This window comes from Crocuta crocuta, unplaced genomic scaffold (genome assembly GCF_008692635.1).
Source record: "Crocuta crocuta isolate KB4526 unplaced genomic scaffold, BGI_CrCroc_1.0 scaffold147, whole genome shotgun sequence".
In the NCBI taxonomy this organism is placed as follows: domain Eukaryota; kingdom Metazoa; phylum Chordata; class Mammalia; order Carnivora; family Hyaenidae; genus Crocuta; species Crocuta crocuta.
This window is the reverse complement of record NW_027532594.1, coordinates 3736285-3751347: the sequence shown is the minus strand read 5'-3', so window position 1 is coordinate 3751347 and position 15063 is coordinate 3736285. Positions and strand designations below refer to the sequence as shown.

The 15063-nt window shown below is 38.2% G+C and overlaps 1 protein-coding gene across 1 annotated transcript in view; it reads right to left on the bottom strand.

The window, feature by feature from the left end:
• SOBP (sine oculis binding protein homolog) overlaps positions 1–15063 on the bottom strand; it is a 147357-nt gene that overhangs the window by 131009 nt on the left and 1285 nt on the right. Inside the window, exon 2 of the mRNA XM_077780039.1 lies at positions 2602–2740. Within this exon, the coding sequence (XP_077636165.1) occupies positions 2602–2740 (139 nt within the window). The remainder of the gene's footprint in view (positions 1–2601; positions 2741–15063) is intronic.

Genomic DNA, 15063 nt, shown 5'->3' with positions numbered 1-15063 from the left:
TCCTTACGACCACATTTTCTCAAGTAAAACAGCTATGTATAACAATAAATTTTTCCTTGCAAACCTTTAAACACTTTACCAGAACTGCACAGACCATCCTGGACCTTTTTGGTCTTGTTGCCATAAATTTCCAATGGGCTCCTTTCTATTTTGCTCCACCATGATAGCTAACATCTCAGTTGTATCATGGTGATGAATTTTAGCACTGTAAAAGCCCACAGAAAATTGAGAGGCAATTAACCTTTTCCATGTACAAAGTGATATATAGCAAGCCACACTCTCTGGCTAAAGGTGGGGAGTGGGGGAGTGGGTGGGGTGAATAGCTAAACCCATATAGGCCTATATACCCCTCCAGGCCTATAACTAGGTCCCACTGTATTAAAAAGTTTGGTCATACTTCTCCAAAGAGGACATCCAGATGGCCCACAGACACATGAAACGATGTTCAGCATCCCTCCTCATCAGGGAAATACAAATCAAAACCACACTGAGATACCACCTCACGCCAGTCAGAGTGGCTAAAATGAGCAAATCAGAGAACTCTAGATGCTGGCGAGGATGTGGAGAAACGGGCACCCTCCTACACTGTTGGTGGGAATGTAAACTGGTACAGCCCCTCTGGAAAACAGTGTGGAGGTTCCTCAGGAAACTAACAATAGAACTCCCGTATGACCCAGCAATAGCACTGCTAGGAATTTACCCAAGGGATACAGAAATGCTGATGCATAGGAGCACATGTACCCCAATGTTCATAGCAGCACTCTCCACAATAGCTAAAACATGGAAAGAGCCTAAGTGTCCATCAACAGATGAATGGATCAAGAAGATGTGGTTTATCTATACCATGGAATACTACATGGCAATGAGAAACAATGAAATCTGGCCATGTGTAGCAACATGGATGGACCTTGAGGGTGTTATGCTGAGCGAAATAAGTCAGGCAGAGAAGGACAAATATCATATGTTTGCACGTATAGGAGGATTAGGAGGAACTTGACGGAGGAACAAGGGGGAGAAGAAGGGCGGAAATGGTGGGGGAAAGGGAGAGAGGCAAACCATGAGAGACTCTTGAATGCTGACAAAAACTGAGGACTGATGGATGTGGGGGGAGGGGGGGATGGGCATGGAGGAGGACACTTGTGGGGATGAGCACTGAGTGTTATGTGGAAACTAATTTGACAATAAACTATTAAAAAAAAAAAAAAAAGTTTGGTCATAATATAATCAAAAGAATCAATGAGAAAGAAGCAGATTATTAGAAAGAAAACTGTTTCACAGGGTAAACTCTTTAAATTAACCCATTAATATCCATTAAATATTAACAAAAGTGAAAATAAAGAAAATTTACAATGATATGAACTTTGTGAATTTTATCCCTGCATGTCAATCATTTAAAAAAAAATTTCAACCATGAAAAACAACTTTTTCCCTCTGGTAGCATATCCTGGCACTCTCCACGTTCCCCAGAGGCAAAGATTATTACCTAGACCAAGTATTATATGAGGCTATTAGTTTATAGAATACAAACTCATGACTTGCATTTTTCATTTACAGTGAAATTGACGATACTATCTCTGTAACATGATGTGTACAATTTCATAGCGGGCTTAACATGAAATTTGTCATGTACGTTCAATTCCATATGCCTGCAGGACAGTTCATTTACATTTTGTTGCTTGGCATATAAGAAGGAAAAGTGCTATCTTAGACACTGGAAATAAAATGCACGAGCAGGTAGTTTATGCCAATAGACTTTGAATGCAGGGCAAATGCTGATCAAATTGCTGATGATGACACACAATGAATTTTGCCCACATTTTATTGAAGTTCCCCAAATGGATTGCTTCTTTACACACTCCTTTTCTTTGACAAACTCTCACTCCAAATTTAGGTTCATAAATTCAGTATCAACACCCACCAGTGGTTTTAGGCTTCCCTCACGAGGCATCTGACACTATCTGTTGATAGAATCAGTGTTAATTCCAATGTGCCAAGACTCTAATTTCCAATCTTTAGCTAGGCTTTGATGAAAATTATTTTAGAGTACTGTGGGATCCAATCATGTACGACTCTCTTATTCCTCTTACCCTATCCAAGGCTCAGGGCAGGAAGGAATTCAAACACAAAACAGATACAGGGCTTTCCTTTAGAATTCCCACCAAAAACAGAGGAAGAGGGGATTACCAAAAATAACCATGATTCTGTCTTAAGAGTCTGAAAATCCAAGCCTAATATTTCACTTAATAGGAATCACCAGTCCCCAATAACTAATATATCAAAGGACTCAGGAAACTAGGAGGAGAACATAGCAGACATTGTCTCTGTCTATAAATTTGTGGGCAAGACCATAACACTTAGGGCCGTAGCCCTTGCTAGCTAGTTCTCTCATTGCTGGAAGGAGATTAAGCTGTGTCTATTTTTGTTTTATGTTGTGCTCTTATATTCTGTGGAATTCTGCTTATGGGAAAGCACTACTGGGGATGTACATTTAAATCAACCATTGGCATAATCAACAAAATGAGTCCCAAAGCAACTCAATTCTGGCAGGTTGAGATAGTTAATCCTTCTTTGCATGAACAAAGGGACATTAAATGTCATTACCTTTGAGAACAGAAATGTGCTGCCGGCTCTCTCCGTCTGTAGGGTAGCTCCTGAATTCAATATCTTCACCATCTTTCAATTCAACCTTATCATAGCCATACCAGCCAAGGAGTTCATTCATAGTGTTTTCTGCAAAGTTCTGAAAGAAAAGCATAGGTTTCTTTTTTATATAATCAATAACTATTTGAAAAGAATGCGTAAGTCGAAATCTGTTTGCACTACTCGTTTCATGCCAGCCCTTCCCCACCTCCCTTAGAGTCCGTGTTCATTTTTCAGATCATGTTCAAAAACTGAAATGCATTTAAATCTCAGGATGACACATCCAATTATGACAGGCCTTCACACATTTGCAATTTAAAAATAATAAGAAAAAAGGTATTTGTCAGTTTTGCTTACAAATAGGAAGTCATATTTTAGCATATTCTACAAAGTCTATACCCCAGACCAACACAAAAATACTGAAAGGTGAAGTGTGAAAACAGCTAAGAAGATATTTTGAAAATGAAAACAATCAAATTTTTTGTGGCTCAGATAAATTTAAATTAGAATTGCTTTCTGATTCAGGTATTGTTTTTTAACATGACTCTTGTCTCAAATAAAGCAAAATCTCAGCAAAGAAATAATTTCTCAATTGTCAAGACTACAAGGGTCTCCGGTTTTAATTTTCCCTTTTGCAAATGTATACTTTAAAAATCAGTGTATAATTTGCTTTACAAATTTCACTAGTGACAGTTTCCTTCTCCATAAAATCAAAGGTCATTATGATTGTCTTCCAACGAGTAACATAAAAGTACCAAATTACTTTAAGGTTAATAGCCCAGATTTTGGATAACACATGAAAATACCTTATGAACTATAAATCAACATATAAATGAAGGTATCGGGGCACCTGGGTGGCCCAGTCAGTTAAGTGTCCGACTTCAGCCCGGGTCATGATCTCGCGGTTTGTGGGTTCGAGTCCCGCGTTGGGCTCTGTGCTGACAGCTCAGAGCCTGGAGCCTGCTTCATATTCTGTATCTCCCTCTCTCTCTGCCTCTCCCTCACTCACACTTGTTCTCTCTTTCTCAAAAATAAATAAACATTAAAAAGTTTTTTAAAAAATAAAAAGTAAATAAATGTAAGGTATCATTAGTGTTGTTATTACTGATACTAAACTGTGAAAATAATGGGTATAGTTGGACAGCTTTAAAAGCTTTAATATCATGTGACTATTTCTTGTGAACTTATCAACTGCTAGATCTGGAAATAAGATGTGAGACTGTATTAATGATCTTAATGCTTGCAAGTGCCTTAAAAATCTCTAAGAAATAGAGTGGTAATCACCAGGAGTTTGGAGGTAAGAGAAATGGGTAGATATTGGTCCAAGGGTACAAATTCCAGTTATTAGATTAACAAGTTGGGTGAAATAATGTACAGCATGATGATTATAGCTAATAGTACTGTATCATATACTCAAAAGTTGCTAAGAGAGTAGATCTTCAATGTTCTCACCATGAAAAAGAAGTGATAACTATGGCAGGTTGGAGGTATAGCTAATGCTATAGCGGTAATGATCTTACAGTATATAAATACATCAAATCAATGCATTGTACACCTTAAACTTACACAATGCTATGTGTCAATTATGTCTCATTAAAGCTGGGGGCAAAATTTAAAAATAAAAAGAAGGAACCTATGCTACAGAATAAGGGCTTAATACATGTTGAATGAATTCCTTTTTTTCAAGGAAATCTTTATCTGGCAGGGCATCCTGAGCTTCCTAGACTTGCTAGAAAAACTATATATTCTAACCTCTGTGGCTCAGAGAATCTTTTCTCATTCTCCTTAGAAGCTGTCATTTCCAAATTACACTGGGATGTATAATTTATATACTTGAAACAAAGCACCCAGGCTAAACCAAGAGTGTACACAGCTTCAACGTGTGAGTTCCATGTTCTCTTGAATTTCATGACTTTAGATTTCAGCAGGGGTTGCATAAAAAAGAAAAGTTATTATACTACTGACTCCACAAAAACAAACCTGGCATTTCAAACCACCCACAGAATGTTAGATTCTTTGCTTTAGTACCCACTTAAGCCCAGGACTCCAACTGGGTCTATCTGTGATGGGATAGTGCACTAGCAATTTTTTAAAAATCTAGCCAGATTGATTCAGTGCTACCATCCACAAGGCCAACAGTCAGCCATATCAAGCTTTAGTGAGGCATTTATTCTCTCTGATGGCTGGTCATGTCCACATTAAATAGACATTCTTTTCATGAATGCACAAAGATGATATGATCGATATGTATAATAAGCTCAGCAACCTCTGGAATACCACTGAGGAGGACTCGGCTAAACGCTGCTCCACTCAATCAAAAGAGATCCCTTTAATGAGGCGTCAGTCTCCCCTAATGCCCATTTTTTTTTCACTAAGCTGAGCTCCTGGACCAGAGAATGACAGTCCCTAAGCACACAGATCGAGGTTCTCCATCAGTGGTCTGGCAGCAGAAGTCTCCACAGAGAAGGATTACACCTTACATCAAAACATCAGTTCCCCACAGTGTTAAAAGCCAAGTTCAAGCCATCCTATTGGTCTGTGTGCTATTTGCCCCAATCTCCAAGAGAACTGTGCCAACAAGACAGAAAATCTTTTGCATAGTAACTCTTGGCCACCATATCCAATTTTCTAGACCGTTTGTATCTGGGCGTCTCTCTCTCCAGTTCTGTCTAACCTCTGAAGTGACACAAGGCTACAGATGCATAATTCATGGAACAGCCTCCCAGCCAAGGATATAGATTTGTTTGTTTTAGTCCAGCTGCAAATCCATTCAGCTTTTCAGAACCAATCCCAGGGATGGAATCCAGAAGTTTCAGACATTCGGGTAAAAACTAAAACCTCTGCTGGATTATTAACACCAAATTCATAATATTGGGGTATCTTAACTGCATCACTTAGTTTATGGTTTGTGCTGAAAACTCAGAGGCCTCGTGGAACAATCAATGTGAACTTGGTCTACTGTATGATTTTCAAATGAGTATAAATGTCAATGAAATTAAGTTCTAAAACATTTCCTTTTTTGTCAGTGAAAATAAAAACAAACACCTTATTGCTTTGATAGATGACTGCAAAAGCAGAAAATGAAAGGTTTATAAACCCTCAAGCTAAAAATCTCAAATCTTTCATGAAAGATTGAAAGATGAAAGAAAGAGAAAACGAACACCAAAGTTTCTTGTGGCATAAGAATAAGAAATAGACTATTCTTTCTGTCTTAAACACACTTAAGATTTTTAATTTCTAGGTAGAATTTGATGCTAGATATCATATGGGCTCATTATGGTGCTAAACCAAAGGAAATGAAGTAGATTCTTGCAGTTATCATCCAAGAAACATAACATTCTAGAAGAAATTAGCTTAATGTTTATGGCCCATAAGGGTTTTCAAATTCTTCTGGTAGAAAATTCCAACCATTGGTTTTTCAACATTTTTTAAATTATTATCCTTAAAAAAGGAATTTTCTATTAAAAAAATACTTTCCTACAGATCTTTCTCATGTATGTTATGGTTTTAAAACTGTGAAAAAATAAAGGTGATAAGAGTTAAACTGCAGAGATTTTTGCCAGAAAGATGTTTAATAATAAGACAAGTTACTGTACCAAGGGAGATAGTGAAATTTGTCTCCCCCCCCAATCTTCACCCAGCAAATGTCCTAGAGACAGGGTGGGAAACTAAAGTCCCCCAGGTCCCTCCCAGCAGTAAGATTCTGTGAAATCAAAGACCTTCTACTCAGACAAGAAATTAAATACCTTTTGCAAAGAAATATTACAATTATTGTAATCACATACCATAAATTTTACTGAACAGTTACTATTTCAAATATTTTATCATTGCTCCCATAAACCATCAAAATTGTGCCAGAAATTTCAATATTCTGGCATCTGAATCACATTTTGCAGACTGCCTCTCACCCTTGGAAGTGGCACAAAAATCCTCTCTCATACCATGTGGTCCAATTTGGGTTTGGAAAATAGGTCACTATAATTACAATGATAATGTCTAACACTCTTACAGCACTTCACTGTGTTTGCACATCCTTTACCTCTCTGTTCTTTTCAATAACCCTATAGGTTGGGTATTTGATTTCCACAATAAACTTCTGGTGACCCTAGGTGATACCTTCATTTTACAACAGAACATTAGAACATCCAGAAAGTAAATGACAGGCATGAGACATCACCCAGTAAAGTCAGAACAAGAATACAGATCTTCTGATTCCTATACCAGGCCTCTTTCTATGATCAATTCTATATAGTCCAATGTGTCAGCAATTCCAAAGAAACTTCCTCCTTGGACCAATCAGAGAGTTGCAAGGACATCATACCACAGAATGTCAACATCATAAAGAGCTTTCCAACCAGGGCCTATATCTACCTATGTTGCTTGCTTTCAGATTTGATCACCGGCCTCTACTGTCCTCAATTATTTGAACTATTGAGTTGTATTCAAATTCACTGTTAAATTTAATCTTCTCATTTTATAATTTTGTGCACATTGCATCTGACTCTAGTTGCTTTGTACTTTTAGTATTTATCCCCATGCCTCTTCCTTGCCCTCTCCAAGTCCCTCTCTCGTTTCCAGGGCTCCTAAGGGGAAAAAAAAAGACAATCCTAACATTTAGTCTGAAAGCATGATCTCTTCCTAGAATTAAAAAAAAAAAAAAAAATAGGTCACAGAAAGTTGGTGGAAAGGCTAGAGATTTTACTATTTCCCCATTCCTTCTGAATTCTTTTGATTCCAGCAAAATTTATTTTTGATGAAACTTAACTCCTAGGGCATTCATTAGATTCTCTCCTTATTCACCTGGAAGTACTGTACAAATGTCAAAGTTCAGTCTCAATGATTTTTCACTGACTACTTTACCAGGTAAATAATAAAGAGTTGACTTCAAGGCACTTTGAAAATTGCAGTAATTACAAATTCTCACAATACTTCTGAAACACAACTACTTCAAGGTCCTAGAAAAGGACTAATGATCTTATTTTGAAAACACCAAATAGACTTTAAAATATATGTAGGTACCACTGTTTCTTTCTTACCAGGCCTCATAAAACTGAATGGCAGTGTGTTTTCAACTTTGTATACTAACCAAGAGAGTAGAAAGTTTTCAAAGAGCTCCCAATTATTCATTCAATGAATAATTTTCCCAATGAGGGAAAAGCTATGTTCTGTCCCCACAAACATAATTCCAATTTTCACTCAAAGTCCTAGGTCTGGTAAAATATGTCACCTATCCCAAATATACTATAAGTTACCTGAGGGCAGAAATCTTTTATTTCATTTTATGTCTATCCTAGGACAATGCCTAGCACTTAGAATGCACTCAGTCAATGTGCTAGTACATTTGAATATATTCACAAATTCTTTTTAAATGTGTAAATACAAAAAAATGATCAAACAAAATTCAGGAAAACTGATTCTAAAAATAACTATGTGCAAGTTAAAAGAACTGGAATATCCAGTGTTAATGAGCAGTCTCCTAGAATTGGAAATTTAAGTTGATACAACTTTTAGAAAAGGTTAGTTGACTATATTCAGTGAAAGCCCTTAAAAATGTACATACCCTTTGATGATTCAGCAACTGTATTTCCGAGCACTGTAGGAATCATTCTAAGGAAATGCATGCAAAAATATGCATGTTCAGGAATGTTTATCTCAGTGGGGTTTTTGTCTTAAAAACAAACTATATGCCAAACAATAGAAATCTGGTTAAACAAATTACAGACTAGTCATGGAATGACTAAAATGGAATACTATTGTGCCATTAAAATATAGGCTATAGATAAATTTTTACTGCCATGAAAAGCTATTAACAATATATTTTAGTTTTCTAGAAGCCTAGTGCACTAGAAGACCTCTTTTGTTTTTTAAAAAAACTATGTATCATACATAGAAAAGGGCATTAAAAGACATATATCAAAATGTTGATAGTAATTGTGTCTGGGTGGGAAAATTATAGGCTTTGTTTTTCTTTTAGCTTTTGTATTGCTTTTGTATTGTATTTTGTATCTTTTGTAATGCTTGCTCTACTATTTCTATCGTGTCTCTGTATTATTTTTATAAAAGTAAAAAATCACTTTAATTAAAAATTAATTAACACATAGTCTTCTCACAGACAATCATGTCAGCCATATTCACAGTCCTGATGACAACAAAAAGGATCTGTCAGTCACATGACTTAACTTCAAAACATTCTGGCACACATTGTCTACAAAACTGAAGCCTATGAGAAATACTTTCAAAGGAAAAGGAAACCCCCAATCCTGAACAATTTACAAGGCGGGGGGAAAAATGCTAGCATCCCTGCTGGTTAAGATTATGAATGACAGAATGATGGTTATTTTTGGAAAATATTTTATCTCCCCTTTCACCTCTGTGTGTTCTGACTTCTGAGGTAGGTTTCTGTCAAGCACCACTGAACTCGCTAATTGAGATTTCAAAAGGGGGTAAGAGAACAATTTGCAGAAGAGAAGTGGTTTCTTTTGCAGAAGTAAGAACTGAACTTGATTAGAAGTCAGCTTCTAGCTCTATCCCCACATCTGGCCTAAGGCTGAGTCTAAATCATCTCTCTCTCTCTCTCTCTCTCTCTCTCTCTCTCAAGGTTTATTTTTTTCTTGAGAGAGAGTAAGAGAGCATGAGAGCGGGGAAGGGGCAGAGAGACAGGGGATCCAAAGTTGGCTCCAGGCTGACAGCAGAGAGCCTGACAAGGGGCTTGAACTCACAAACCATGAGATCATGACCTGAGTCAAAGTTGAACACTCAACTGACAGAGCCACCTAGGTGCCCCTAAGTCACCTCTCTTAACACAGATCCAGTGGATCCATTTTATTTTAGAGTTCTGCAAGAAGCTTGGGAGGTAACATTTAAACAGTGAAAAAAAAATATTGTAAGAGCCCTTTACAGATTACAAAGATTACAAAGTACATCCACATTCATGATCCCACTGGATCAGATGGTATCATAAGGACCAGCCACTCCCCACAGAAGCCCCGTTAGAGGGCTATCCACATGCTTGAAACAATAAGAGCAGCTAGATTTGTGCTCTTGGAGCAGACTTTACCTAGTGAGCCCTGCCCTTTTTACCTGAATTACAGTGTTTTAGCTGGAAATCCTTTAAAGATGGGGGCACCTGGGTGGCTCAGTCTGTTAAGCCTTAGGCCCTTGATCCCAGCTCAGGTCATGATCTCAGGGTTTGTGAGTTCAAGCCCCACATCGGGCTCCTTGCTGACGGCACAGAGCCTGCTTGGGATTCTTTCTCCCTCTCTTTCTCTCTGCCCAGCCCCCACTCATGCTCTCTCTCTCTCAAAACAAATAAATATTAAAAAAAAAAAAGTCCTTTAAAGATGGTTGCTACACTCCATCTTGAAGCATTGTTTGTCAGCCACAACACAATGATTACAGTACAGTTCTAAAGGCAGAAGACACATCATAATACTAAACTACAACCCCAGCCTGGAACAGGCCTGAGGAAAAAGTCTTGTTCTCTTATTGATATATTCTAAATCGGACAGCTGTATAATTGGCATATGAAACCAAAATTGTGTGTTTCCACATATAAAACCTAGGTCGCTTTATTGTCTTGTTGTGACACAGAGCGGACAATTATGTTCCCACGTTTTCATCCATGGCCAGAACATCAAATGTCCTAAAAAAGGTCAAACCAATGCTGTGAAATTGGGGATTCCAGCCCCCAGGCTAACACTGTGGCAAACAAGGCAGGTGTGCAGCTGTGTGCAGCTGTGTCCCATCACAGCTGTAGAACGGCCCTAAAAGTCACCAAGACTTGTTACGTTGTTTTCCTGTCCCTGCCAAAGCCTCTGGCCTTAAACCGGGACAGAGTTCCACAGCCCTTTGGTTATATAAGAGATATTAACACCCACCAGTCTACAGATCCTAAAATATACATTCAGCATATCGCACTCACCACTTGCTTTCATGTCTGTTTACATGTTTCAATTGGCACCATCAAAAACTAAGTATTTTTTTCTCATTTTACCCAGTAATATCCCTTCTCTTTTAGGAAAATATTCAATAATCTTATTAGTTCGAGAGTGCAAGTGTGGCTGACTTCCCATTCCACAAGAGGAAGTTTGAGACTTCAGAGCTTTTTAAGTGATCCGCCTTCTACTACTTCTAATAACTTTTTTGAAAAGAAAGAGAAAGCAGTATAAAGACTTCATGAAAAGGACACTTCCCTAGGAGATATAAAAATATGGTCACTCTAACAAGACACTATCCTTCCCTGGAACTCTCCTTTTTTCAGACAGTCACTTGTGCTCACTGATATTTGCCCTTTTTGAGGCCCTGTTTTTGACTTTCCTTTAAAAACTGTTACCTCTTGGTTTCTATGAGTCTGCCTCTCACACAAGGAGTGTAAGGCTTGGCTTCTCAGAGCAGTGCTTGGCAAGCACAGAGGCAGGAAACGCAGAAGGGAATGAGTCTGTCAGACTCATTTTCTTCTAGTTCAAATGTTTATTTCAGATTCGGGAGGAAGTGGAGCGGTTCCTTTCCATTTCCTCGTCTCTGGAACCTGCGAGTTGTATAAGGCTTAGAGAATCTTGCTCTATCACACTCACAGGTTCACGGACATAAAAAGAGACTCTTTTCAGAAAAGCCTGGTTTGAACAGAGCAGAATTCATAGCTCTCTGTGCCTTCCCAGAACCATCTCTTAATGGGTTTTGACGGGAGACTTGAGCAGGACAACTGAGAGGAAGGTGGAGGGCAAGGCTGATGAGCTCAGGAACATCCTATTCTAGCTCCCAAGAAGTAAGGACCATGTCCCAGTGACATTCATCCCCAGCCCTGCCACGTGGCACACCTGAGGCCACCGGCTGAGAGGTCTGACATAATTTGTGAATGCCACAGTGAGATCTGTCTGGAGCCCACTTTCTAGGTTCCTGAGACTCACTGTGTCTGACATCAGGCTGGAGTTTCAGCAGAAAAACTTAAAATATACCTGTTTTAGTAATGAGCTGATTTCAACCTTGAACATGCTGACTTTTCCAATCCATACCGTGATCTATCTTTCTTTCTTTCTTCCTTTCTTTCTTTCTTTCTTTCTTTCTTTTTCTTTCTTTCTTTCAATGGAAACCAATTTATCTCACTGCACGCACCAGTTTGGCTCTGAAACTTGCTTTATTGTCTATGTAGTTGACACAGGTCATTTTTAATGCCAAATGGAGACCATCAGAAACCAAATTAGCAAATCTTGTGGTGAGTTTACTACTAAACTCTAACAGATGTGCCTGACTCTAACTGCAGGCATCAAGACTGAAGCATAATTTTAGGTACAAATTACTTACTGGGAATATTTATAGACAGAGAGCTTCTTCAGTAAAGGAGGCCCTAAAACATTTAATACAGATTATTCTGTAGTTTAACAATTGATAAAGAAGTCAAACACTGTAAATGTATTAATTATGGTTTGTTTAGGAAAGTTTCCAGGGCAGAGTGCTTGATCTAATCATACTGGTTTTGTCAAAGAGTTTTAAAAGATAAAAATCTGACTCATTATCTCTACTCATAGTGTAGTTTTTTGAGCTGCATTACTGTTCAGTAGCCACTAAGATCTATGTGTGCAAAATACATACCCTTAAGTAGAGCTATTACTGTTATAATTACACGTATATTTACATTTACACATCCAGTAGTATGAACTAGTTTTTATATTAAATCTATCATGTTCTGGATGAACTCCTGAAATGAATTAGCCCTTCTATCATTGGGATTCCCTTCTAAGATCCATTTATTATGATACATGTGAGCGAACAGTATATTGAAGACATATTACATCAGATACAATCACAATATTTACTTTAGAAACCAAAAATAGTCAAGATGTAAACTGCATCACCATCTAATCTTTTAAAAAATTGTCTCTACTGGTCCTTAATTAAATAAGGCACACTTATTATAAAGACAGCAAAGTAGCAAGTCTTTTTAATCAAGAAAAACCAGGGTGAAGCTAGAAAGAAGAAAAGGAAAGATAAGGAAACATTGTAAAGGTCATAATGAGACAAGCACTTCCACTTGGAAGATATTTTCACTACACTATAAGCATCTATGCCAAGTCATGTACTTTTCACACACAAAATTATATTGTATCAAATTTAAATTTGTTACAACTGCTATGCACATTAAACCAGTGATAACGAAAATGTAACTCAATATCTGATCTAGTGAAACAGCGACCAACATTAGCTCTCAGCCACATGAAGACAATCTCCAATGCCATTACTGCTGTCAGCTAAACCTCAGCCAGTTTGTCTTCTCCAGCCATTTTTAAATAAATGTGTAACTATCTCAATTAGGAGATCTTGAAGAAACCCTCATGATGAGGTGATTTTGTTGCTCATTCTGAGTGCCCTGCATTTGCTGTACTTAAAATAGACACTTGTACCAATGTCCTTTCTATTACCCGAAGGGAAAAAAAAATCACATACACACCAGTCTTTTTTCTTTCAGCTCACAGAGAAGCAACTTGATCCAACCAGTGTTGAAACCTGAGTAGGTCACTGTACACCATGATAAAATTCCCTAATCCCTGAGCCAAATCTCCCTAAGGGGGGCCTCCTCCTGATCCTCCACTTCCCAGGCTGACTTTTCCATTCGCTCTCTCCTCTTTCCCCCTTTCATTTCCCCTACCTTCAAGCCTTGATATGTGATCCTCGGTGGGGGCTCAGGTTTCCGTTTTTACAGCTTAGGCCGTGCTAGCTGTATACATTCCTTTCTTTCTGCCGGGCAGTGATTACTTACCAGGGTTTAGTTTACACTGGTCCAGATGAAAGCCGTTCAGATGAAGGCAAACACAGCCAGGCAGCTACAGCGGCACTGATATGAAGCTGCACAAGGCCACATTGTGTTCTCGGTGACATTTTGTTGCACATATTTTTATACAGGGCGACTGACTTGTTATGTTACTCTACACTTGAGGTTTGGGGACAAGGAGTAGTAATAATACCATGAGGTTTGAGAAGGGGTTATATTGATCTGGTAAATAATATTAAAAACAGAAAAATACTAATGAGTTCAAATTAACCCTTCTATCATTTGACTCGGAGAAACCGCTTTTCAAATGAGGATCCTGGGTGCCATTATATTAGAGGAATACCTATAAGACAATTCCAGTAGAAATGGGAATTCATGCATACTGGCATGGTATACGTTGACATGACTGAAGATTTCCGCTGGGATCTCTCACACACTGGTCCAAACCAGACAGAAAACACCAATCCTACAGGCAATTGAGTTATTTTCTGTGTAAAACTTCTTATTTAATGCCACTCTACACAGAAATGATGAGGACTAAAACTTCAAATAGTAGGTGGTGATTTGGAAGAAAAATAACATTTTAAGAAGAGGAAATTCTGTGCACGAAGGTTAATTCCATACTTAGTCCTGCAGCATTGACCAAAAATTGTGTAATTTTTCCCCTTCACACAATGTTGTTTTTGTTTCTTCCTCACCAGTTCAGACAAACATCTGTTATACTGTAGAAGGACAACTATCTCCCAAACCACGGAGTGCGCCCGCAGCCAAAGTCAACAACGCCAGCCCCAAGCATTGAGCACAGTCAGCCTTTATATCCAGCCGGGATAACATTTCACATGTTTTGATTAAAATTAGCTAATTTGTAATTCTAGAACCTATGAAACTTAAAAGCTGCCATCCATATAGATCACATTAGGCAGTGTTTTAAAGGGCCAGTGCACACTGTGATTTCCTAGCGGCTCTCTTCTCTCCTGTTCCTCCACCCCCAATGTAAAACGAAATGGAAAAGTAATCTGGAAACACAGGACAGAAGAGAAGGGTAAGTGAGGAAGAATGGTTATTGAAGACTGTTTGAATTCCAGCCCCCATCAGAAGATAACTCCTACTGGTCTGTCTTTTAAAAACTATCACTGAAATCAATGGTGGTTTTCATCACAAGGAATGGCACTGATTTCCAAGGCAAATCTTCCTTAACTCACCTTGGACTGATGCTGCCCCCCATGCTTTCAGGCACTAAGTTCCTCACCTAGAAATAACTTGAATCGTGAAACTGAGATTGCTACAGACATTTTTTGGATCAAAGGAAAGCTATAAGCATATGCACCTAGGTGCTCATATAGCTCACATTATCCGTGCGCCCCCTCCTAAGCATGGGCACTCTCATAGAATATGCTTATTCCAATCAAGAAAGCCTCAAAGCGCGATAAATTTTACTTAGTCGTATGCCATTTTCATCCAGTCTGTCTTTTAAATACAAAGTTCACCAACCTGACCAAGTCAGTTGGCAGTGTTAAAGATTCTGTCTTGCATAAGGTAGGGAACACCAAGCTGGCTACAGAATGAAAGCTAAAGTCCCCCTGAAAACTGCTGCTTGTTTGTAATTCATAAAAAGAATATATATATATATATATATATTTTTTTTCTTTAATCAAGTG